The sequence below is a fragment of the Apis cerana genome, linkage group LG13 (genome assembly GCF_029169275.1).
Source record: "Apis cerana isolate GH-2021 linkage group LG13, AcerK_1.0, whole genome shotgun sequence".
Lineage (NCBI taxonomy): Eukaryota > Metazoa > Arthropoda > Insecta > Hymenoptera > Apidae > Apis > Apis cerana.
In genome coordinates, this window is record NC_083864.1 from 9,006,690 (window position 1) to 9,034,536 (window position 27,847).

The window sequence follows — 27,847 nt, forward strand, 5'->3', positions numbered from 1 at the left end:
TAATACGAAATTTAATACGCGATTCGAAGGTCGTTTAACTCGTGGAATTTGATATATTTCTGTAATTCTATGTGTGTGTGTGTGTGTGTTTGTGTGGTTCTGTGCACGATTATACTTTGAATTTTAGAAAAAAAAAAAAAAAGAAAGTTTTTAAGAAAGAGAAATGCAAATGAAACGCAAATGGAATGTTGTATCGATCGGTGATTGATGACTCGAAAGATAAGAAATTTTTCTCATTCAATGGAAACAATTATCGTTTCGACACCATTAACGAGAGTTCGAGCTTTGTTTTACTCATTTGTGGCAAAACGTGGGTAATGATAACTATTTGCGGAAGGAATTAAGTTACCGAGAAAATTGGATGATAATTTCGTTGTTGCTTGCTAATTGCGTTGGAGAATAATTGGGTGACGAACGATTGCGCTGGAGAACGATTAAATATTGAACGATCGAGTTAGAAACGGACTGAGTTGATCGTTGATTTAGAGGATGGTTGAATAACAGAATCGCCGAAATGAAAAGACTAAAAATAGTTAATTGACGATAATAATAGTAATCGATGATTGGATTAAAATCGGTGATTGAATGCTTCAAAATTGAATCGAGAAGCAAGGAAAACGAATAATATCAATTAATGATATTCCGTAATAGAAAGTAATTAAATAATGAATAATGCATAAAAACTTGAATTAGAAAACATTTAAATATGGAATATTTAAGCGTTGTAAATTCGAGATAAAAAGTAATTGTATGTATATATTGAATAATTTATTATCGAATCATTATAATATAAAATAATGGTCAAATGAAACGAACAAAACGTGAGATAAATATTCGAGCAAATATAAATTATCATCTAATTCTTTTTAAATACATTTTTCTTCTCTTGTAAATAATAGAAGTTAAAGTTAAAGTTAGAAGTTAGATGGAACGTAATGTGAAAATTCTTTTCTAAAATTGTTTAGACACCATTTGTCTCGTGACTCTCGTTGATTAATTAACTTCGTTAACTGATCGATACACTTTCGTGTGCCCTTTCGGAAATACGGTCAAAAGTTTAACGAAACCGGAAACGAAAATTCCTTCGGATGATTTACTTTCGGTTAATGGAATCCCGGCAGGTGATGTATTATTCAATTACTTCGAGTAAGTTAATTTATAGGTGTATCCTCTCTTCACACGTTGTTCCGTCGCACAGCAAATATGTCTTCAGTAAATATTTCGTGGCGTGTCTTGGTCTCACCACCCTCGCCTAAATTCATCCCTTCGATGTCAAAGACGTTCCTTCCATTAACTCCTTCTAATCTTTGGTGGCAAGGTACGAGAGCGACAAACTCGCTGATTTTTTTGCGTTAATTAAAATACCAGTTTAAATAAGTTGGAGCAAGTTTCTTCATCAGCCAGATTTTAACCGGATTAATAAAAGTTGCGACGTGAGACGACTGATTAATCGAGTTTGTACTTCTTATCGTGCTCCACTGCGTAAACCTTGTTTCGAGGACACTTTATCAACCTCCGTGAGAAAGTTGTTATATTAACAACGAATCATTGTTGAAGTTACTCGTGGATGATGAAATTAGAATCAGAACCAAAATTTTTAAGTTTAATATTAATTAACGATTGTTTTTGGAATTGTGAATGTTTGATTTGATTAGTTATTTAAATTAAATAGAAATTTTTATTTTTTAAAGAGAAACGAAAAAATCAATTGCAATAAAAGATGATTTTATTGATTTCTTTCGATTGATGTTTAAGAAAATTTGTATTTCTGTAAATAAATAATATTTTTGCTGTTGTTAAATGATATTACAATTACAATAATTATAAAAATAGCTAAAGAAACTTTTTTTAAGATTTATCTAAAATTTATTAATTACTATTTTCATTTTCCAAAAGAGAATACGAACAATTGAGTGATCGAATGTCTCGTTAAAATTTTTCACGTTACAATGAAAATAGAACAACGAAAGATTATTATAATTATCTAAAAGATATATTACTAGATATATAACTCATAAAGAAAAGGAAATTAAAGAATTTCTGTAGAACAAAATATTGCTCCTTGCGAATCATGTATTCCAATTTTTAAAGTTAAAGTATTTTTCTTGTCAGATATGTCTTCTATCCTATTACTGTCTTCTGTCTGATTCAATATGTTCTTATTCCACTGCTCGCGGAAAAATATTCAATTCGTCGTATCATTTCCGTACTTCAAATCTTCCTTTATTAAATTTTTACGCAAAAATAATTCATTTATAAAATTTATTTATAAAATTATTTAATAAATAATTCAACTTTCAATCATTCGTCACATTATTACAACTATCAGCTATGGTTGAATCGAATACAATAGCACGTTAACAATAAATTAAAAAACGCTAGAGATTTTCATCGAATAATTGTAAAAAGTAAAAGTTTCATCATAAAATTATTTTATTCTTCAGGTGAAACGATGCGGTGATACCCGAGGAACCCCGCCTCAACACCCGTACATATCAATTCATATCTCTGCCCGATAAACATCGCCAAACATCAATCGACCAATCAAACGAAGCATATCGAAACGCAATGAAGACTCAACGATGATCGAATCGCGGCCAAGGCATATCAGGCGTCGATCAAGCGTGATCGGCCAGACTGTTCAACCCACTCTATCCTAACCAGAGACCTGTCCATAAACCTTGCACCACACCGGTCGACGACACCAATTGAATCAACCTTGGTCCAACCGCCTCTCCTCCCCCTCTCCATCACCACGTCCCATATCACCACGCCCAATCAGAAATCAACGGAGAGAAGCAAATAGAAGGAAGGATGTTGCTGAGGTAACGCGGCCTCTCGAGCCGGGGTTAAGAATCGATCGTTAAATCGAACCGTGCTCGAACAACGAAGGGGATACCAGGTGGCGGATTGCATAGTGGATTCGCATAGGGCGAGATCCAGAGTGAAGGATGGGTTTCCCCAGGAGGAGATCCCTGTGGTTGAAGGTGGCCATCCTGGCCACCGCGGTTTGGGCGACCGTGTGCTTCCTCTTGTACACGGAGGACCGTGCCAACGCGGCTGTTCAAGGGTTGGCGCCGTCAGGCGTCGCGGCGCCCCAAATGGCCAACGGTTTCGTGCCCGCAGCCGCGCCTCTCAGAAAAGAGACGCCGTTTAACGCGCAACCGAAGCCAAAGGTGATTCAAGCTGGACCCGAGCAAGGTAATTAATCGTTTGTTTATGCAAAGGGCGGTCTCCTTTTGGGAATTTTGCTTTGTGACGGAGAAGGGGAAAGGGGAGAGGAGAAATTGGTGTGGAGGGAATGAGAAATTTTTATGGTAGGAGTTTGGGGAATTTCAGGGGTTTGTTCAGATTTGATGAATAATTTCAATGATTAATCGTGAAAGTAAGCCACAATGGGTAAGATGAAAATTGTATAATATAATAGGTTAGGATTTGGGAAAGGAGCAAGAAGGAGTTTCGAAAGTTATATGAAGAAATAACCAGGGGCAGGGATATGGAGATTACGTTATGTTTCTTGGCTGTATTAAGATTTGGGATTTGTAGCGTTATGAAATTCTATAGTTAAATTATAAGGGAACTGAAATGAGGGAACATTTTATGACCAGATATTTTGTATATATTTTGTATTTCTTGGATATACAAGGATATACATCATGTGTAAACGTCGCCATAACCTCCAAAAATAAGCTTCAATTTAACATTTTTGCATATCTACTTCTCTTCCAAACTTCATTCTTCAAAGATATCTTACATTTTTTACAAATACCCTTCTCATCGTTAATTTATAGTTAAAATCATAAATCGAGGGGAAAAAGAGCAGCGTCTTTCCAACTCTCTTTCTCTCTCTTTCTCTCTGCATCGTTCCACAGGAACAAAGAACGTCCGATGTACAAAAGATTGCAACCGGAATTTCGAAAGAGAGTCGAAGTGGAGGGCGGGGTGGTTGATACACGAGGGTAGTTTCACCGCGGCAAAGTTCGCAGCTCTAAAGCAATTTGTCGTGCTCTTTATTGCCGCATCGCGCGCACCGGGGCCCACCTCGCTCGACCGGGATAAAATTATTTCCTAGACGAAGCCAAGATGCCGTGGAAACCTCTCTCGCCTCCACCTCACCCTCTCTCTCTTTCTCTCTTCGCCATCTTACCTATGCCAATATGATGCGCGAAAAATAAAAGTCGAATTTGTTCTGGAAAGCTCTTAGAAAAGGAGACAGGGTGGATGGATACATTGTGAAAATTCAATTCGCGTCGTGTTCCGTTTTCCGCCGTCGTTTCTGCAATCCATTCCGCCCTCGTTTGTATTTCGTTCGTTTGCCGTGTGTCTTTATTGCTCCCGATAAAGAAATTGGATTTGGGATCATTCTGTTAGCGGATGGAGAATAAGTGAAATGAGTAGAGAGGCACTGCGATTTTTTTTGAAAAAGGAAAATAATTTTGAGTATATGTAGATCAGTATCAGTTTGAAGGATAACAATGTTTGAAGAATCTTAAAGAAAGAAGATGTTTGTGAGATCTTAAAGAAATTTTTTTTTTATGAATTTTATGGTAGATAGATGAAAGTTCTTTCTTTTTTTTAAAGTTTAAAGTTAGAAAGCGGAAGTTATCGAGGATTAAATTTTACGTGACATTTGTTAGAGAGTTCATTAAATATAAAGTAAGAAATTTTCTATAATATTATGCGTGTATTATTAACAAGTTCTCTTAAGATAGAACTAAGTAGAACTTCATTATTGAATGTTATGAATCACTGGGATGTTCATGTAACTCTTTTATGAGTTTAAACTTGGGAGATATATCAGTTGAAGTTGGTGAAGATATATAAGTTTAGCATTTCAAGAGCTTAAGATTTATGGTATTAAAGATTGATGCCCTTTTATCAGTCAAGAGAAGTTATCCTTGACTGTGATTCTTCAATGCGATTTCATACATTTAAAGACTTTAGTTATTAAACAACAATAATAATAAAATCATTTCTTTTTAATGAAATAATTTTCAAATTTCTAATACTAATTATTTAGTATATTATATCTTTACAAGAATCATTGTTTTTTTAAAAAAAAATAAATAAAGAAAAATAAAGAATAAAGTTATTTTTGCTGACAATTTTTTTTGTATTGTATATTATACTTTCTTTTTTTTTTTTTTTTAGGTGCTGGTGTGCTTGTTGCTCCCCGTGAACCAGATGCAAGCGCACCTGGCGAGATGGGAAGGCCAGTGATTCTGCCAACGAATTTGACTGCCGAAACTAAAAAACTTGTCGACGATGGATGGCTAAACAACGCGTTCAATCAGTACGTTAGCGATCTGATTTCTGTTCATAGAACACTGCCCGACCCTCGTGATCCATGGTAAGTTAAAATTTTCTGCATAATTCTTTTCCCAATAATTTTTACATTTTCTTTACGTTTATGTTCTTTTTTTAAATTTAATACTACGAATTTATCGAATAAAATAACAAAAAAATATGAAAAATTTAAATACATAAAATTTAAGTATAAAAAACTTGATTTTATGAATTTATTAATATTTCATAAAGTCCTTTTAAAAGTGGTTTAATTCGCGTTTATATCGTTCAGAGTTGAATACGTCATAAAAAAGAAATTATTCTGTAAATTTCATGACCTATAATACAACACTTCAACTATAACCATATTCTCTAATGGTATATAAACTTTGCGATGTACTATCAAAATATATCTGAGTAATAATATTTTATTTCAATTAGTTGTATTATGTGTTAATAGACTTGGAAAATTTTTAATAATTTTTATTAATTAATTTATTTATTTATAAGGAAATCAAGTCACAATATCTTTTGCACCTATTTTTGTATTATTCATATATATGTATAACACAGATTGAAATGATAATTAATCGCATCTAATTTATTGGAACAATGAAATAATTCGATTGCAAATATTAAATTATCGATACAGAAGGATCATTGTTTGCACTTCTTAGTAGAATCTTGTAATTTTCAATTTATTATTTTTACGTCTAGTATATATATGTGTGTGTGTATTATATTCGTTGAATATCTGTAAGATCTTTCTGAGAGATCAAAACAAAAGTTCGAACACAAAAGTTTCGTTTAAGGTTTATTTACTAAATTACGAGCGATTTAAATTCGCATTTTAGATGAAGCGAGACAAGGATAGAATGAGACAGCTTTATCTTCATCACTTCGCCGCGGTGTGGCGCGCGTGTCACTCTATCTTCGTCTCATTTCATTCAACGCAAACTTCAATTGCTTATAACTTAATAAATAACAGTCATTTTTGTACATCAATTTTTACATTTGTTTTAGAATCAATATTTTAAAAATGTCTATATGAATATATAATATTTATACATCATGAATATCAATATTTTTATGAATATATAAAAATTGTATTATTTCGTGTATTATTACCGTGTATTATTTGTTTGTATTATTTAATTATACTATTTAATTAAAATTTTACTAGATAAATTAAACAAAAACATTGGTTTTTTGTTCGATTCTAATTGGAAGGAATAATATTACTTTTGAAACTGTCAAAAAGAAATAATCAGTTAGATAGAATTAATTATTGAATTTTGCACGTACGAACGTGATACTCTCTTGTTTCTTGCTCTCATCCTCGTTTCTTTAATAATTCAATGAGCCTTAAAATTACCCTCGGTTTCCCAAAGGGTACAGAAATTCGTAGACGTCGAAAAACACATAATTTACCACGGACGAATATTGCGAGATTGAACTCGTTCCTTTGTTATTGTTTAATCAAATTATCCTTCCGTACATTTGGCACAAAGATACAGCAAATAGTCGTATTTCATTGTCGTACAAAGTTCTCCCTCATCCACAGAGGGAATGTGCACGGTCCGAATGAAATACGAAAAGGAGCCTCGAAGGTTTTCCCGGGGTCGGATAACGTGATAAAAGGAAAATATACTACGTGTTCGTGTCGTGTCTTATTCTCGTTTCGATGTTGTACTTGTTTGAAAGGAGTAAAAGAGAGAGGAAGATTACGTTTCGAGTATTAATCGGGACATTATTTTAATTTCTAAATTATTGTAATTCATTGGTCGTCATTGGAACGTGGAAAATGTGTTGAATATGAATTATATCATGTGGAGTAAGATCGAAATGAAAATATAATACAATTATATGATTTGGAAATTGATTTGAGAATCTATTAAAAATATCGAAAGTGGATGTTTTCGTGCATTTTAAATCTAGTTAAGCGATTAAAATTTATTTTATCTTTAATGAAATTTTATAAGAACTTTAAAAGGGTATCGATTAATTATCTATTTTTGAAAAAAAAGAACGAAAGAAGAGATAAGATTAACTAATTAATCAATTAATTTTTTTAAATATAGATAATTTTACAGTGGCGCGGAGATAAAGTAAAATTTTAAATATATTAATGGAGAAGTCTACATTAAAAATTTTCAAGATAATATACTTACGTAATTTAAATACACTTTAATTACGTAATATATTACGTTACGATTAAAGTTGAAAATAGAATCCACTTTAGAGAATTAAAAGTTATGAAATATATTTTAATCTGTATAAAAATGAAATATGTGATCATTTTCAAGAATTAAATTTTACAAACGATAGAAAAGAATTATATTACGAGAAATATTATAGCTACCGATATTATTACACAGAAAACGATTCCATTTCAAAAGCTAATTTTTCTCGGTATTACGTTACAACTAAAAAAGCGTACGATTCACTTCCTAAAGAATTGTAAAATATATTTGAATTTTTCATTTCATTCATATCTATGAAACATGCAATCTTTCTTATAAATGAAAATTAAAAATGATAAAAGCATAATACAAATATGAATATTACAATACGAAATACTGATCGTCAAAAGTTAATATCAGTATGTTTTACGAAAAAGTATCTGATGAATTATTCTCTTGAAAATTACGAATAGAATATTTGATAATAAATTTTTATACACGCGAAATATTTTATTTCTTTCATGGAACAATTTAAGAACGATAAAATTGTAACTTATTAATACATATGATATGACACGATAACAAAAAATATACAATTCCTCTTATTATTAGTATCTTTCCCAAACTACTTTTTATATTTTAAAAAATATAATCGATACAAAACATGGATTATGAATATTCCACAATCATAATTACAGTTCCTCCTTGCAAGAAGAATCATCAAAAACATTCTTAAACATTCGTATATCATTATTTAAAAAATTCCCAAACCTAATCACAATTGCTCAAAAAATATTCTTATCTCCATTCTTCGAAAAAATTAATAAATAAATATTCCATATCCATCATACTCCAAAAAGAAAAAAAAAATCAAGCCAACACCACAAAAGTGTGTTTCTCGTTTATCTCGGCGGATATCGAGGCGTCGATCGATAAACAGGAAGCGGCTCCTGGCTCGGCACGTGGGATCCGTGCAACGAACAGGCCAACGATGGAACGCCCTATATCGAGATACAGGTTCGACGAAACATCAAAAACCGCGATGCGATTTATCGCCGTCGAGGTGGATCCGCGCCAACGTCGTCGAGGATCGTTCTTCATAATTCCGCGATAAATCTCCACCCCCTGACACGATTTATTTTGCAAAGCAGGACTGCCCAGCCTTTTATCCAAACAGCGATCAGGAACCTGCGGACCCCACTGCGGCCGAAATATGTTCACCGGCGATCGTAAATTCCCGGGTAAAAGTCTCGTGCGCGGCGGCGGCGGCGAATTAACCCCATGAATATTAATTATAATTTATATGATATTAACCGACATTATCGGGACAGCTGGCCAAAGTTCGTGAACGTCCATTGGCTTCAACGCGGGCTTCAAACTATGCTAAACGCGGTTTAAAGAGGGTTGAATGGCGTGCGCAGGGTGGCCTTGCGAACAGGTGGCCCTGATTTACCACCCCTTGTCCACGTTAAATGGGACTGATCGAGGATCGCGCTAATGATTTTGGGTCGATTAGGGGCCGGGATTTGGAGGACGATTTTATTCGAATGGAGTTTTGGAGAACGATGGAGAGAACCCTTTTTTTGGGAAGGATGGTAAATGGAATGATTGGAGAATGTTTGTTGGTAGAGATGCAAGATGATTGTTGTTGGATTGAATTTGAAATATTTTTGAAAATTTGAGAATTTGAATTCAAAGATTTCAGAAATTGCGATGAATAAATATGTGGATGTTTGGAAGTTTATAAATTTAGGAAATCAAATTTTTGTAATGGCTAATTTTTGTAAGGGAAACATTTTAATGTTTGTAATTTTTTGTTTAATTGAAAATTTAAAATATAAAAGAAACAATTTTCGAAAGTACGAAAGTACGAAACGCTTGGTATAATAATTTCTTACAAATTCTTAAATAAACATCCAAAAAGGCACTTCTTTACAGTTACTTTTCCATGAAATATATTCGACCTCTATTAATGAGTAAATTTACCTCAAAAGATCCCGTTTTCACGGTTCTGTGATTCGTGAATATTCAATCACCTGATTTCCAACATATTCATTAAATGGAAGAAGAGAAAGTTTATTTATAGCAGATCTCGTTTAATTGATTTCACGATTCAAAGATGATTCCCGGCTCGTCATTGTGTTTAATTATTCCTCCTCAAGGAATTCTCTAATTCAATTATGTAACTTCTTCGTAAATAAAATGAAGTGAAAAGTATAAACGAAATGTACTGCGACAAAATGTGTAAAATCGATACGAGCAATTTTTCATCCCTATTTGCCAAATCTAAATCTAAATTCGAACTTTTTATTTAATCGAGAAAGAAAAAAAAATACTTGAAGAAAATATTTTTATCGAGTACGAAGTAATAAATTTTTAGTTAAAAACATAATTCCAATAATGATTTCGATTTAAAATTAAAATGTTAAAAATTTAATAAATTTTGACGTTACGATAAAAAAATTCGATCATGCAATCGTTACGATAAATCGAAGAATCACTGCGACAGAGAATAAAACTTCCGTTTCAAAATTTCCATTACAAACGTCGTACGCACAAATGTCAACAACATTTCTACGAAACTGTTTTCTCGGAAAAGAATCGCAGAAATTCATCGCCATACCAAAATGAAAAACAAACACAAAGCGGTAAAACTACGAAACGATGTATCTTAGTTAATTACATGACATCTATACAATCTCGTTTCACGGTCGCGTCTGTTTTGAAATTCAGTATACGTTTCGACGCGGTGTAGAACAGACGTGAGTTCGTCTGGAAAATTGCGAATTTCCGTAACGGTCGTTCCATCTTCTTGTCGCGCTCGACTTCCTCTATTTTTTTTCCTCCCCCTGTCTTTTTTTCTTTCCTTTTTTAATTTTCAATTACATTGCCAAGTGAACAGTGGTTGTGAAGTGGGAATATTGTGCTCCGGTCAGAGAGAAACATGGAATTTTCTGGCGAAGAAAAAAAGCCGAATAAATCGTCACGAGGGTGAGTCGAGAAATTGAGGTTATGTTACTACGAAAGATAAAGAAATATAATTGATATATCGATTGATATATCGGTAGATTAATGCAAATATTATTTTCCAAATGAAGAACAATTTTTCTTTTTTTATTAACATAATCATCGAAAAATGCATCAATTTTTAACTTAACAAATACATTATTTATTAGAAGCGGATTAAATATTGTAGAAAAATTAGATTGTGCTCTATATTAGATTAAATTTATAATATATAAATAATTTAATATGTTTTAAAAATGTTAGAAAAAAATGTGAAATTTTATTATTGCAATAAAAAAATGTTGAAATATTTTACAATAAAAATTTTATTACAATCGATTTTAGTATCGATGATTATGTTAATAAAAATATGGTTTTATTTTAGGAAAAATTAAGATATATTCTTTTTTTTTTTAAGAGATTAACATTTACGTTTTATTATTCGGTTACAATAGAAAATAGAGGATAGTCAAGGTTTTAATTGAAATTACAGTGAAAGTACAGTGAAATAATTGACACGAACCCGTGCTTAATTTAATCAACAGTTTTCTCGGGAACTTTTGAATTAATTCGATCATAACTGATAGGAGATAAGCCAAGAAAGTTCAAGAGCTTTTACAAGATTATCTTCTTTCTTTGAATAGTGATAAAGAAAATCTGTTTTGTGCATTAGATAGAAGTTATATTTATTTAAAAAAGTTGATATTTTAAATATAGATATTCTTTCTTGTTCAATTTTTTTTTATTTTTTAATAAAGTAATTTTCCAATAAATAGCATTTCTGCAAAAAATCTTAATCCTAAAAATTTTAATCTTATCTTAAACAAACGTCTATTTTACATTCAATCTTTCAATTCTTCTTCTTTCAATCTAAATTTTTTCTCAATTTTCCTCTAGAGAGATCAAAGCTCTTTCAATCTTCTAACCATTCACATAGCCACAATAATCCCACATTCACCACCTTTGCACCATAATCAAACTCAAGCTCACCATTCTCACAAGTACAAAAGCAATCTTCTTCGCCTAAATTTACCTCTCTCTGAATTGTCCATCCTATTAACTATTTTTCTCTCTCTTTCTCTCTATCTTCTTAACCACGAATGTTACAAAAGAAAGGAGGAAGAAAATTGGCAACGATACCTACAAGATAAAAGAAGAAGAAATATATAGTTGGCTCGGTTAACGAGAAGTTATGAACACGACTCGAGTTTCTCCATTGGTTTTTACCATTCGTGTTGTAATTCTCGTTCTTTGTTACGCGAAGATCGTGTTTCATTTCATGTTCTATTTGTCGTGAATTATTAGAAGCGATTGTCAAACGTTCCTTCTCGAATGATTTCATTTAAATTTTTCAAACATCGATATTTCAAAACATCTGCCCCTCGAAACAATCAAACAACGTTTCCACTCCATTGAAACACCATCCACGGTTATATTTTATATTCCATTCTAAACAATGTAAACTCTCCAACCAAAAGTGGAAAAACGAATTTCCAACCGATCTCGGGGTTACACTTCTCCTTTATCTCTTTTCAATATTAAATCTCTGTTATTCCACTCATCTAACCATTTATAAAAATAATAAAAAAAAAAAAGAAATAAAAAATAAAAAAATAAAAAATTCGAAAAATATTCGATCCTCTGTTACAATATACGCGAGAAAACAATAAAATATTTCAAAGTTGCACGATGAATGTATGTCACCGATCTGTGTTTGTGCGTTTATGTGTTGGATCAAAGTCCTCGCCTTGTTTTCCATTCGAAAGCACGATCGTACGCAAATTAAATAAAATGTGGCACGAAGGTTTGGTAATTGAAAAATATCGGCGTCTCGACGTTTCGTGGAAATCGGCCACCCACGTCGCATACTTTTTCATTACACGTGTTTTCCACCTATCCACCGGCCTTCGTCTCGTCTGGACTGAATTACGGGTGCGGCCAGGTTGCTCGTTTTCCTGGAACGAAAAAAAGGAGGACTACTGGTGGAACCGAGAAAAGGCAGGAATAAATAATTGAGTATGTTATTTAAGAGGGTTTCGCGAGGGGATAAGTAAGCTCTCTCTCTTTCCTGATATGTTCAAAATGGAGAAGTGGATGGATTTTATTTCTATTTAATATTGAAGATTGGGAGATTGAATTCTTCTCCTCCTTTCTTTTTTTTTTTTTTTAATTTTCTTTGACTTTCTCTAGGCCATACTCGAAAGTATGTTGAAGCAAAGTTAAAAATTAAAAGTGAATGTCACTGACAAATTGTCTTTTTTTCCCTTTTTGTTTTTATTCTTTTCATTCTTTCGAAGAAGTAAGAAGTAGAATTTGTTTTGAAATTCGAAGAATTTTTAATGAAGTATCTATAATAATTATTATAAAACTTTAATAATTATATATAGAATATAGCAATGATATTAAAACTTCGAAAAATGTTTGATATACGTTAATATTATTAACTTCCAACCTGCATAAAGATTAAACGAACCTAACGAACTTCCTGTAGATAACTGAAACTCCACTCAACAAGTATTTATCACCTATTTCCATCGCATTATAACCATTATTTAACTTCGTACTTATCCTAATCGTAAAGTAGGAAAAAAAAAATTGCCTCGCAATCGTTTCATCTTTAACAATTCTTATAAAACTCTTAATAAAACCATAATCCTTTTTAATTCGATTCTCCTTTATCTCCGACAATCCCATTTAACTCGTTTCTCCCTTCACCCATCCCTTCTCTCAATAAACGGCATCGATAAAACCGAGGATTGGCTATTTTCAATCCCCATCGTCATTTTGATTGAAATACCTGTCTCAGATTCGATACTTTGAGGCATCGCTCGATCATCACACGCGAGTTAATCCACTTTGAAAAGGCATGCCTTTAGCGGCAGTTTCGAAGGGAAAGGGGGGAAATGTATATGTAGGCGAGGTAATGAGTTACTCGGGGAAATAGAAAAGCAAATTTGACTCGTAGTAGGTCGAAAGGTGCATGCCCTCGATGAGAATCGGTCACGAGAAGGGAGAAATAAGTCTGAGGGAATCGCTCTCGCATGCAAAACGATAGATCTAGAACTCGTTCCGTTGACTGTCATTTAATAACATCGCTATCACCGCGATGGATTTGCTTTCTCCAGCTCGAATTTCCTTAATGAAAGTCGATCGAAGAAAGTGAAATTCCATCGCAAAAGTTTGTTACATGATGCTTGTAAAAATTGAATTGATGATTGTTGAGAATAGGATGAAGAATTGATTTCACAGGATTATAAAGATTCGTTGATATAATCGGTGAGAATATGATTTACTGTGGCTTTGAATTGAAAGGAATAAATTTTTACGTACACGATATTTTGAACTTTGAGAACTTTTTTCTTTAAATATTGTAAAATTGGAATTGGATTTAATAGTAAAATTAAAGAGCGATTTTTCTTTATATCTTTATTTCAATTCGAATCTTCAGAATCGAAATTTTTTGAGATTTGATTGAAACGAATTTTTTTACGATACGATTATTTGAACCACAATCAGAAATTAAACGAGAAATTATTATCTTCGGAATGCGAGAAATATTCGAAACGAGCAAACACGGCGAAGATGAAATCTCTTTGAACGGTCATGAAAATCCAAACAAGATGGCTCTAAATAAAGCAAGCTTCGAAACGTGCAGGCGATTTACGCCGCGGAATTATTTGCGAGGAGCAATTTCGACTCTCTCAGTTTTCAATCAAGACACACACCCCGACGAACTCAAACACAGCAAAAGCCGAATATAGAGTTTGAACACATTGTACGTTTCGACGATGCTCGAATTTTCACTCCATGAGATGACGAGCGTAATTTCAATGTTGAACGATAGATGTCTCGTCAGTTCTGCTGAATGATATATCTTAATACACGTCAATCGTGTGTCCACTTTTTTGAGATCGATATATGTGGATTTTTGAAAAATCTTGATTATTGGATTTTGAGTAATTGAAGAAAATTTGCAGAGCTAGGAATGGAAGAATGGAAAGAATATAAAAAAAAGTTTGTTTGGAAATATTTGAGAAAAATATAAAAATATACATTATAACATATTTAAGAAGGAATTTAAGAAAGCATTCCACTGATCCAATCTTCACTTCAGTTTTCTTATTATCCCTTATTTTATTTTAGATTCTGTTTGCTCTCTCCATATCAACGAATAATAATTAGAAATTCATCAATCCAAGAGACAGTTAGAGGCTTTTGTACACTTCATGCCCGGAAGAAATAACTTTCAAATAAGTTGGCATGGCGGCCAAATCTCACCGTGAATGCATAACGATCGCCATATATATATGTGTATGTGTCTCATTGTATTCACCATAGAAATCCATTCCATGTCCCATTCTAGTTTCAATCGACTTCCCCCTGGGTTCTTAATTCCTTCCCGTTTGGATATTTGCAAAAGTGCAAATGGCCACTGCGTTCCGGAAGTCGAAAGATATCCTCGAAAAGTGTACCGAAAGTTAGAAAACCGATAGTCGGCCATATTTCTGACTGTATAAAGTAAAATTTATTTTGTTTGAGCTTGCAACTTTTGACTAATTTGGAAGATAAATTAATGAGTTGAATTTGTAAAATAATTTACGCGCCTCGAATTACTTTAGTAAAAGTTTTCGACTAACGTAAGCATTTCCACGAAGATTTATCAACAATAATTAGAGATATATCGTGCTCGATGTAAATATATTGTAGTTGCGCTTGTTACAAGTTAACAAACTTATTCCATGCGAATTAAATGTGTTACTGCTGATAGTTATAACCCGATTCTGGATTAATGGTTTGCAAGTGGAGTGAAAGCAGCGAACGAGCTTTGGATTTCACCTGTGTTTGCGTAGCTTTTATCGAATCGTCGATCGGAACTAGCTTAAAAACCAGAGTAAAGTCTGTTATGGGCATCGATGACCATCTCGTTTCCGATCTGGAAATGTAGAGTGATTGACAAGAAATTTTTGTTTATTAAAAAAGGATTGAATTTTCGACAATTTGGAAAGTAAAAATTTATCTTAATGCGTAAAATTTGAATAAATGGAATAATTGTTAATGTTTTAAGAAATTTTCTTTTTTTTTTTTTGTAAAGTTTCATTGTACTTCATTTTAGAAGAATTCAGAGATTCTGTAAAAATTGAATCTAAATATCTTTATTAAAATTTCTTTTGTAAAAGAATTTTTAATTGTATACTATTTCTTAAAGAAGTCGATATTATTTATTGCACAATATTTTCTTGTGATATATAAATATGTTATAACAAATTAAAATTTTCCAATTTCAAAGATAATTTTCATTCTTATTACATTTAAAAAAAATAATATTTTTCATCTTATTGTTAGATACAAAAATTGGATTAGTGATTTAACATCAAATTTATTTAAATATTCGATTAAATTAAATGAGTTAAATTTGTGTTATAACGATAACAATATTATAATTTATGCTAATATAAGATATAATATTAATCAGTAAATAAATTCATTTTTAAACATTTAAAGGTATTAAGTTGAACAGGAATTAAGGCGAAAATATTATAATATAGGTATAAACATCAAAGTAACTTGAATTTAAAATATCACCACCGTTAAACGGATGTTTGCAATTTTCTCTTGAAGAAGAATGAAAGAGTAATTGAGAATAATTCATTCCATTGATGTTTCTATTTAAATGAATAGTAGACAGAATTCCATCGGCGGAAATTAGATTTCCGGAGGTGGAGAAGGATAGGAAAGTTTATCACAGAAATGAAAACAGTTCTCGAGTTATCGATTTTATATAAGATTCTTTTCGCTGACTTGGATATGATATTTTGCGGACCGAATCTTGATACTTTATATAGAAAATTTTTACAGCTTGAGATCTGGTATTGTATCATCCCTTATTACTACTTTCATACTTTTCTTTCTGATGTAGAACAATGATGCAATGATATCGTGTTTAAATCTAAATCGCAAAATGGATCTTCTCTCGCGAATTCGTCGTAATCATCTCACCACGTACAAAAAAAATGAGGAAAATTAGTCTCTAGTTAGACTAGATAGTAAAACTGGTAAAAATGGAGTGCCGTTTCTGGAAATTGTGCGGTCGAAATTTTCAACTTGAAAAATTGGCACTCGTTAAAAACAAAAGAGAAAGAGAGAGACAGAGAGAGAGAAAAAAATTAACTACATTCTCGTTGTTTCGACTCGGTTGTTTAGCGTATGTCCCGCTGCACGTGGAATGTGTAATCTGTTCAGCATGGTTCATTTGCCTCACTCTGACACGATTGTTCCATCGCATCTGGTTAGATTTATAAGACTGATTTTACCGAGAATTGGAGTTTTCGTCGTGTTCATCGTTTTCCTTTTTTTTTTCACGACCGTTATAGTTTTATAAATTATATTGAGCAATATTTTTTTTTTTAGAAATTCTCCCTGAAATTTCCTTCGTTTATGAAAAATTCACGATATTGATTCATCTTTATGAATAATCTTCGCACGAAACAAATAATGCAAATTAAAATAAAATTTGCAAAAGTTAAATTTTTATAATCTTCATTGGATCGTTTACTTTATCGTCTATTTGTTTGCATTTATTATGTTCATATCATCATATCATTATTTTTTTTTCTGAAAATTGGTTTATTCTTATTGGACCGCCGATAATATTAATTATAATTTTTGAAAAATTTAATATTTATTATCTACGCTCTTTATACAAGAAGAAAAAGAAGTTTATCAGGTAATCATTTTATTATAAATTAATATTTGACTGCTAAAAAAACGAGATAGAGGGGAGGGAAGAACTCGAACGCTAGCCTTGTCTGATCAATGCCGGGCTTATCCACTGCGCAGAAATCCTTCCCCGTTTATTTCTCGTATGTTGCAGTTCAATCACTTTAAGCTCGTGTAAGCTGCTTTTGTATTTCCTGTTACTCGTTCGCTCCGGGTTTACCATGCACAAAATTGAGCAGACTTACAGCCGATTTCATGTAAACGCATAAATATAAACCGCAAACTGGTACCCCCGATGCAATCCTGTTTGAAAAATAACTCGCGTTTGATTCGGCGCGGAATCAAAATGGAATCCCCGTTGAACCCGCTTTTCAGGGTGAACGCTTTGAAACTACGTTCTCGATTAGATTTTTGTTTTATCGTTGCAACCAATCTTTGCTTAAAATTTACCAATCTCCGCAATGCAACCGTGTGTGCAATCTCTTTGCTTAATACGCGGAAAATTGTATTCCATGTATTTTGGGGGTGGAAAATCATATGAGAATCGATTCGTCAGATCGATTTATTGGTATTATTCGTTGTTCTAAAATACTTCGATACTTGAAACTGGATAATTTTTAAAATGAACACGGAACGAAATATAAAATTTGATTTAATAAAAATATACCTATTATAGAGAATCTTTAAGCAGATAATTAGAGAAGAGTGTGTATGAAATTGTGTGAAAATTATATCCCATAAATGTTGCTATATAAATTTCCTAAAAATTGACAAAAATCATTACAAGAAAACAAATAGAACGATCTGAGATTTATTTAAATTTCAATGGATATTCGTACGAGGTAAATTTCAAGCTTTCGTTTCTTCGTGGATTGATGTGATATATTCGCTTTAAATCACTCGCGAAGCCTTAATTTATCGAGCCGGGAGGAAGAAGCAAAAGTATGCGGTAATTATTCAGAAAGACTTGGAGAACTCGCAGTTACGAACGAGTCTCGTTTGCTGACCTCTCTCACACAGTCCATTTCCACTTTACGTAGTTTCAGGGGGAGTCGATCTGGTCAGAGTCACTTTTTACATCTGCTTGAATTACGTCGCCACGCTAACTTGTGCCCGGATCCCCCTCGTTACCTTTGCATAACTTCCCTCTTTTCACGTGGGAATTGTTTGCTTGTTACTTTTGATTTATCTCTCCACGGGCGTCGGAAACCGTGGAAAAGAAACGCGATTTTTCAAAACGTTTTTCGAATAATTCTAGCATAGGATTAACCTTCGATAATTTTAATGTCGGAAATAATCTCGAACAATTTCTTTTCGCGCCAATTTTTAGAAAAATATTTTTTCTCTTATTCCTTTTCTCCTCTCTTTTTTCTTTTAATTTGAGATTAATAGAGATTTAAGAGACATAGAGGATTTAATTTGTTACAATTGGATGCTTAATTGGTATTGGAAGCGGCGTGGAATTTTTTCTACATTCTGTAAGTATATTCGTTTATGATGATATTGAAATTATTTTAATTAAGTTTCAGGCAACTTTCACGATTATAAACTAGGAACACGAAATTAATCACAAGTTAGCAAGTTATCGTGGAGAAGTTGAAATACGCCCTTGTATTTTATAATTATCCCATAATTATGCTTCAAGGCTATTGCAAAATTAACATAGTTCATCGTTACTAACGATGGAAATTATGTGGTTAGGTTTGTTTCATCAGTTTAGTATAATGGTAATATCAAACGGTATTAATAGTATCATTTATTTCTTTTAAAATATTAGAAATTATTAAATTATTCGCTATTTTTATTACATAATTTATTTTTTTCTGGAAAATGATACTATTACTATTCATGTATTGTTTCTAAAATCTCTATTATATATAATTCATTGAAAATTAATTCTAATTTTCAATTTGTGTTTCCTTACCAACTTTTAATTTTTTTTTTTATCAATGTCCTTAATTTCTTGCAATGAACGACAATATCTTACAAAACAAAACTTACAAAATTTTACAAAACTTTTAAACATTTGTCAATTGATTAAAATTTTTTAACGAATCTAATAAATTAATACACGTTTATTATTCATTATTTTCTATGACTTTTGAAAAATTCTTGAAAATACAAGAAGAAACCTAACCTCAAAATACATATTTCTCGAATAAAAAGAATCGGCAAGTAGATCGTGAAGCAATATTCAGACCAATGTGAAATTTATTCAAGGTTTAATGCTTTCGATCCAAGTCACAAGGTGGATGCACTCTTTCCAACAACTTCTGGATGCATAATGCATCCGGTCCATCCTAAATCCCCTTCAATAGGGCGGCATTATTCGCCTTTAACGAACCAGTTCACCTTAATCCCCCGTTACCAGCACGGATTAAGTTAAGTGAAAGCTTCTTATCACCTTAACGATGATCGACGTCAGAATCTTAGGTCTGGACCGCTAAGTAAGGTTCTGTGTATGGGCCAGAACATCCCTTTACAAAGGGATACGGGAATGACAACCGGTTAACTATCGGGTTCGTCGAGTCACTTTGAAAGAAAATTGCTTTATGGAAGAATCCATAATGGAAGCTGATGGTGACATACATAAAATATCTTTCGCGTTTTGAAGGGAAGAATTTTTAAAATTTATTCTCTCTTTCTACACAATTTTCTTTTTTCTTTTTTTATGTAAACTGATGAGACGAGAAAAAGAAAAGAAAATATAAAATTATTTAAAAAAAATCTCTCTCTTGATTGATGTAATTGATGTAAAATTTTTTGAATCTTCTCCATTCTCTCTTTCTTTCATCCTCGATAAGATTTTTACCAATTTCGAGGATTCTTTCACGATTTACATCGGGATGAGAATCCTCACGAGACAGGGAAATCGGGAATCCTGTCAGTCGAAGGTCGATAGGAAGGGGAGTATTGACGAGGATAGTTGGTATCGTAATGATCGAACACTTGAAAGTTTCGAAGGAAGATTTGTGGCGGACGAAATTGAGCCACTCGATGGAGTAAAATATTATCCTCCCTTTCACCATCCCAGAAAAGATTGTATGGGAATGTCTTTTACGCGACAGTATTGTTTTCTCCTGTGTGTGAATTTTTTTAGAAAATTGAGAAATTTTAAAATAATTTTAGAAATTCATAAAGAAAAATAGATATATAATGAAATTGTAATTGAAATAAATAAAGCTAAGATTCTTTTCATTTCTCAAATTGAAAGATCAAAAATTTTTAAATCTTTCTAAATTTTTAATTATCTTTAATCTCGAAAAAGAAAATTTCGAATAATATTTCTCTTTAATTTGTCTCATTTATTTTTAAAAAAATTTTTCACCTTCACGTACACCAGCAACATATTAAACCACATTCCCGAGCAATACTTAATTAAACGTCAACCATCACCTTGCAATTACCACGCACGATTACAGAGTTTCACTTCCATCACGTTCCAAACGGTAATTAAATAAACGAAATCTCAGCTATCATCATTCCAACAGCTTAATTCATCCACAGCAACATGAACTCTTGATTTTCGATCATTATCCTCATGTCGAGCGTGTGCTGTTAACTTATTTATTTATCTAATCTCTTGGATCCCAAACCGTTGCACAAAGACTTTGCTAATGGAATCACCCTGGGTAATTAAGTTTGCAAGATCCCCTGTAATTCTATTCCCGTACGCCTGTTATCTGTAAAGCAAGCGTTGATTATCAGATAAACGAAAAACCGATGATAACCCGATGAATAAAATCAAAGATCAAACGAAACTGAATTTTTAATTTTTGCAATCAAAACGTTAAAAGAATGTTTCGTTTTCGTAAATCATTTTTTTCTTTTCGATATATCCATAATTTTAATATATTAACATATTATTTCTGTAATTGTAAAAGTTCAAAGATAACTTTGTCCATTATTTTTCGTTCGATTCGAAAAAAGATTCTGAGCTCTTTCTCTATTTTCTTAATATTTCTTCGAAAAGATTAACTATTATTGTCCATGTAAAAATTTGTCAAAACATCATTCGATCTTTGAACAAAATGCAAACAGATTTTCGTTCGTATGATAATAGATGAGACTATTTTCACGAGAATTGGAGAAAGTTTCGAATGACCGAGTTATTCTTTTTCACCATGAGAAAGGAAGGTATCGTGGAAATTGCCATGGTTCCCCGATGTCGCCGTTTGAAATTGAACTTTACGCGTTTAATATATACAGGCCTGTCAAAACGCTGTAAATCGAAATAACACATTGTGAAAGTTTCACCGGTCCCGCGGAAGAAAAGTTCCCGTGCCACGGATCCGAACAAATTTCGAAGTTGCACGGTGGCGGAAGTGGAAACGACACGGAGGCGACGTTAAATCCCCCGATATGGAACACCGTAATTTGTGGATCGATATTTCGTTACGCTCGCGCGTGTTTTTGTGTTAATATTCGCGTGGAAAAAAAGAAGAAGAAGAGGAATACTTTAAACGAGACGAAGAAGACGTCGAGAAGGATTTAAAAATGAAAATTCCATATAAATATCTTAGCAAAAATAGTATTCAATAACGTTATTATAAAAAAGTAACTTATACTTTACAATTTTAAAATCGAATCAATGTCCCAAAAGTTTTAAAAATCGTAAAATTTTAATTAGCTTAACTTGATACCTCAATTTTCCAGTCACGTCGGTTCGTCGTAAGTTAAGTTAGGTTACAAGTTAAGGTAAGTTAAGTTACGAAAATCGGAAGTAGTTAATACAGGGAAATTATTTCGTAACTGTGTTCGAAAAAGATCAAAGTAGTTTCACCTTGCTTGATTTCACTTTTGTTTCGATTTAAAATATTAAAATCGCATAAAAATCGTTTCTCATATTTCATACATATTCGAACACAATCGTGTGACATCGAAAGGTGCTCGATTAGCACGTCAGATTAAAAAAAAAAAAAAAAAAAAGAAAAAAAAAACGTGTCTCTCGTCGAAAACTCATCTTATTTTAGCCGTGCAACCGAGTTTTCGGCGCTTCGTGCCGTCTTTTGCGGAATTAACCCAACGTCGTCTAATTAGGATTATCTATGGCCATCCCGTGAATTTACACTGCGAAACATCCAATTAAGGCGGCACGATAGACAATGGGGATTGCACAGCGGCGGAATTACGTTGCCAAGGACGGTCCCATGCAAATAGCCTTATGTATTCCCAGCGATCTACGTACCCGCGAGAACGGGCACGAGACGAAACCAACTTGCGCTTGCGGAAATTGGAAAAAGAACAGATGGAGGAAGGGAGAGGGGGAGGAGGGGTAGGCGTCTTGAAGGATAGGTCGATGTAAGGCCGTTGTCCGTTGGAAGGAAGAAGAATAGCGTGGAATTCGTGATAATGCAAGCACGAGAATCCACGTTGTACGGGATTATTCGGTTGAAGGGTCGAGCGTTGACGATCGTGATGGTTTTTAATTTCGTGATCAATCAATGCGACTTTTCTTCCTTTTCCTTCTTTCTTATTGTAGATACTTTAAGCGAGCGATTTTTATCCTCTTCGTATTTTTTGTCATAAATTCTTGACGCATTGTTGAGAAACATATTGTGTATTTTTTTGAAAAGTTGATTTTTGAAAATAAGATTGATATAGAGATTGTTTGAAGTGAAGTCCAAAATTTAAGGATCGTTGGAATCCGTGCAATAGTTGAGAATACAAAGGAAAATTCGAAGAATTCTTTCACACATTCTTTAATCCGATAACTATATTTATTAACTATTCGAAGGTTATATATAACACTTTCTTTTTAAAACGCAATAGAAAAAAATGAATAAAATTAAAAATAGAAATAGAATAGAATTGATTAACATTTGTCATAGAAATATAAGAAATATAAGGTGTCTAAAGAAAAGAAATAGTAAAAAAAAAGAAAAAAAGGAAGAAATATTTGACGAGACAGAGAAACTTATTGCAAGGGGAATAAAGTTAAGAGAGAAGGAAGAATGACGGGAAGAACGTTACAGATTGCCAGACACGTGGAATTTCGCATAAAAATGGCCTCCGACGACAAGTCTGTTTTCCTTCCACGAAACAAATATCCCATTTCGTTAAGTAGACACGAATTCATCTATTCTCTTTTTTTTTGTTCTAATATAATCGTTGCTTTTAGTTATACAAACTCGTTATACAGAGTGGAAGATGAAGTAATTTCAAAATTTATTTATTTTCAAAGAAAAGATGAATAGTTTCAGTAACATAATTCGTTTTTTTGAATTTGAAGTTGTTGAAATCATATTATACCTTTTAATTGATTTAATCCATTAGTTTTTATTTAAAAAAAATATATTAACTTATTTGTATAGACAAATCATTCTTTTGAATTTTGAATATTTTTGTTTTCTTTGCTTTCCTTGTCTTTCGTGAAATTTTATTTTTTTAAATTATATTTAAATTATATTTAAAAAACTTCTTAGTAGTTTCAAATGTAAATTCGTGAAGACAGGAGATTGATAATGAATTGAAAAAAAAATGTTAATATTGTTTCATTTATTGCATCGAACGATTCTTTGAGTATAATAATGACTATATATGATATTTCTTTATCGACATCTCGTGTAATATTAATCTATCAATATCGTGTATTGAGTTGTGGAATTCCAGCATGTTTTCAATATATGCTTCGTTTCTAAATTTTTCACTTAATTTAAAATCTCGAGAAGAAATGAGAAACGAGCTTACGCAAGGAAAATGAAATTTTCATTTGGTGAAAATTCTTACGTTTCAGCAAAATTCAAATGGATTTGTTATCCTCTATCTAAGAAATTTTCCCTTTTCACTCAGTTTCTCGCTATTTTAAAAATTTTTTTTGAAAATATATCTATTAATTATTAGCAAAATTTTTACTTCGTATACTTTATCATGGATTTACATCAATTTATGGAATATTTCCATTGAAAGAAAAAAATTCTTCCGGTTCTCATCAAACAATGGACATTCTTAGTTCGGTGAAATTCAGTGAAATTTTAATTTCTACTTTCAATTTTGAGAGTGTAAATATAGTTTAACGTTCCAGTTGTTTGGCAATCTCACGATCTATCCATTATTTTCGATCGTATCAATCATCTAATTACGATAATTTCTATGTTTAAAATTAATCATCAAGCAATTTTTCAAGGATTATTTTACTCCAATAATCGATCATTATAAATTTATCATGGATCGATGCAAGAGTAATCCAAAGATTCGTATGTCTGCATTTAAATTGACTACATTTTTTTACAAAAGAATATTATAAAATAAAAATGATTTTATAAACTTGAAAAGATGCTCGTTATAATGTTTTTTTTTGTATAAATTTTATGATTTAAAAAATAGAAATAATATTATATAATTATTTGTATTAATATAATAATAACATTATTTAAAAATCGATTGACATATTATATATTTTTTAATTAATTTCATTGTGATAGAAGATTATTAAAAGAAAATATAGACGTTATAACGTCTATATTAGCAGTGAAAGACACATTGTTAATGATTATTGCAATGCAAATTTAGAAAAATCATAGAAATTTGTATTGCATTTATCTTCAAGTTTTATTACAGTGTTTTCAAGGTTTTATGTCTAATTTACATCGTTGCATGTACACAATCGTCTTATGTTGTTTGACGAACGAAACGTGAAAACAACGTAACAATTTCTATAATTCTTTTTTTAATAGATTTTATATGATGTATGAAAGAATATAAGTGGCTTTCAGTTAACGTTAAAAGCTGAAGATATTTCACAAAGTTATATTTCACGAGTAAATTGAGATAGAATACTTCATTCCCTCTCCTAGTAAAAGCAAATAAAGTTTCTCGAGTTCGAGTCCACGTTATATAGTAATTGAATGAAGCTGAAGAATTGCTGAATGAAATTTACTGTAGAGTGAAATTTATAGGCAAGACGAGGAATATTATATTTAATCCAGTTAATTAATCTCATATTTATTTCTATAAGATTATCATATTCTTGTGAAAATAAAGTTAAATTACAACTTTTTTAGTATTTAAAAATAAATTTCAATTCAATCGATCAATTGCCAATACACTTTCACAATAAAATTATTATCATTAAAATCATTGAAAATAGAAAATTATTAATGTCAATAATAATGAATTCGATTAATTTATATTGAATGTGTTAGATATCTGAAAGATCAATGATGTATGTAATTAAAAATATACAATTTTGAGGTATGTCAAGCAATCTTATAAGTCTCCTTATATTTCATATATTTCACATTCAAGTGTTTCTTTTCTCAAATGATCTCTCAATATTTTCAAATTTCCAATATATAATAATTTACAATTCTTTCAAATACACCAAGAAACGTAGAATAAGAACGATTTCATCAAGTAATTCGAAGAGTAATTCGAAGCTTTTGAAGAGGTACATCACTCTCTTTACATAATCTTCTTTACTTACCACGAGTTCAGCTTTTTCCACCTATTTCTTTTCAATTTCCACAAACTTTTCTTCGTAAGAAAAACCTCCAGATACTTGTCCTCGTTTCATCTCTTAATGGTACAGCATTTCGCAAAGTCGATCAAACCAGACAAGAAACCTGTCCAACTTTTTCCTCGATATTTAATAACAGTTCAAAAAAAAAAAAAAGAAAGAAAAATGTGAACTCGCGTATGTTTCCAAGATAGTTAGTTTGTTCTTCGAAACTGTGCGAGTAGAACGAAATAAAATATCCGAAAGTTAACCAGTCGATACTCTTCTCTTCGCTCGGCGATCGCTTCGAAAACTCGTATTCCACTCGTCTCAAAAATCGAGAGATTCTTTCTCGAGATTCTTTCAATGATGTTTCTCCGGCTTTGCTCCCCAAGATCTTATCTTTCATCTGGTTTCTACACCCAAGTCTCGAATCTCTTTTCTCCAGAATTTCTCTTCTTCCATCTCTCTATCGCTTCCTCATCAATTGTCATTCGTAACGAGCAATTAGAGGACGCCATTTTTCTCGTTCGAAGATCTTCTTGTTCTCTGGCAATCACTTAATTGTTAACTCAGATCCATTGTGCTCAGTTTAGAAATGCTATTAGATTAGTGTTTATAAAGACGATTTCTTCATTGATCGAAGGAAACTTCTTTGAAAAATAAATTGCCACTTATATAACCCATCATATCGCTTTATGAATATACAAAATTTCATCAAAAAACAAGATTTTTAGGTTAGGTCGCCTTTCTGACACGATTAAGTTAAATTCATTTTATTATCTCTAAATAAATTGTTTGAAAAATATATATCCACAATTTATTTGCAAATTAAAATTCGTTATAAAAATTATTACCAATGCAGGATTATTAAATGCACAATAAGAGCTTCATTGATGAAATCCATCACGACATCTCTAAATTTCAGTGAAAAATAAATACGCGAGCAAAAAGTAAGCGCAGCAGGAAAACTTCTTTTTCACGGAAGCAAGCTTGTTTTCGCTCTCCCTCCCATTCCCAAAAAAAATCTTCCTCTCGTGCTGGCTTTTACGAGGCATTTGCAGTTCCTCGGACCGTAACCATAGGTACCTATCGTTTTACTTGCACGTGACGTGAACGCCTCGTAAAACTCAATCGGGAGAAGAACGTCTTTTCATCTCTCTTACCTCTCTGTATCACCATTGCCCCTCCCTCCAGAAATTTCAACGAGGGCAATTTACCGAGACGTATGCGACCTCCTGTGCGGTTGAAATCCTTTTGGTCCGGTTTCCGGTGCATCCGCACAATTTCCGTTATGTGCTGGGAAATATTTTGTGTACGAGGCTGTACGTACACGATCGCTTGCCAGCTTCGTATTTTCGTTCGAAGCACTCGTCCAAATGAAAATCACGGATCGAGTTTACGATTGGTTGAATGGAGATTATGATGTATGATCTGGGTCTGCATTTGAGAGGTCAAGGATGAGTTGCAATGTTTTTTTTTTTTTCTTTTCTTTTTTAGAGAAAAATCTTTCTTCTTTTCTTTCTTTCTTTTTTTTTTGTAGGTAAAGAAATGAAAAGGAAGTTTGTTATAAAATATTAGAAGGTAAGTGTTCTTTTTATAGAAGTGAATTTTAATATTTGCAGGGATGAATTAATTAAGATGAGAGGAGATAATTGTGTGGAATGATGCTATGTGTATTTGGTTCTAGTTTCACTTTCAAATGACAAGAAATACTTGTGATAAAAGTAGATCGTTGTTATACAAATATTCATGTTCCGTACAAGAAATGTAACATTTTTAAATTAAGTTAATAAAGATGGTTGATAAAAGTTGAGTTACGTATTACGTTGTTTAACAAATGCATAGTTTTCACAGGGATAAAATTATTTTTCCCAGAAATTTGTCTATTTATCTGTAAAAATAAATTTACAAAAATTTACAAGCGTGAAAAATGAACAATACCAACGATCGATCGTATGATATTATGATTTACAACAAATATCCCCAATCATCTACACTTCTCATTCGCTGTATAAACAAAAAAAAATACTTTTAAAAAAAGTCTCTGCAAATATAATCAATTTTTACCAATATAAAATCCAATTTCCCCAGTTCGATCGTTCTCAGCCAAACTTTCGATGGCAACATCCCCTCCTGCTTCCTCGTTCGAGTTTAATTTTCCAATTTCCGACTGCTTTCTCTCGGCGTTCTCGCCAAGAAAGACGGGACCGTGCCC

The 27,847-nt window shown here is 32.2% G+C and overlaps 1 protein-coding gene across 12 annotated transcripts in view; it reads left to right on the plus strand.

Moving 5' to 3' along the window:
- Nucleotides 1-27,847, plus strand: part of LOC108004003 (putative polypeptide N-acetylgalactosaminyltransferase 9) — a 326,811-nt gene that overhangs the window by 244,252 nt on the left and 54,712 nt on the right. For all 12 annotated transcript variants that reach the window (XM_062084087.1, XM_062084088.1, XM_017066613.3 and 9 more), the window contains 2 exons: nt 2,445-3,201; nt 5,152-5,350. In XM_062084087.1, coding sequence (XP_061940071.1) covers nt 2,952-3,201; nt 5,152-5,350 — 449 coding nt within the window. In that variant the 5' untranslated portion in view covers nt 2,445-2,951. The remainder of the gene's footprint in view (nt 1-2,444; nt 3,202-5,151; nt 5,351-27,847) is intronic.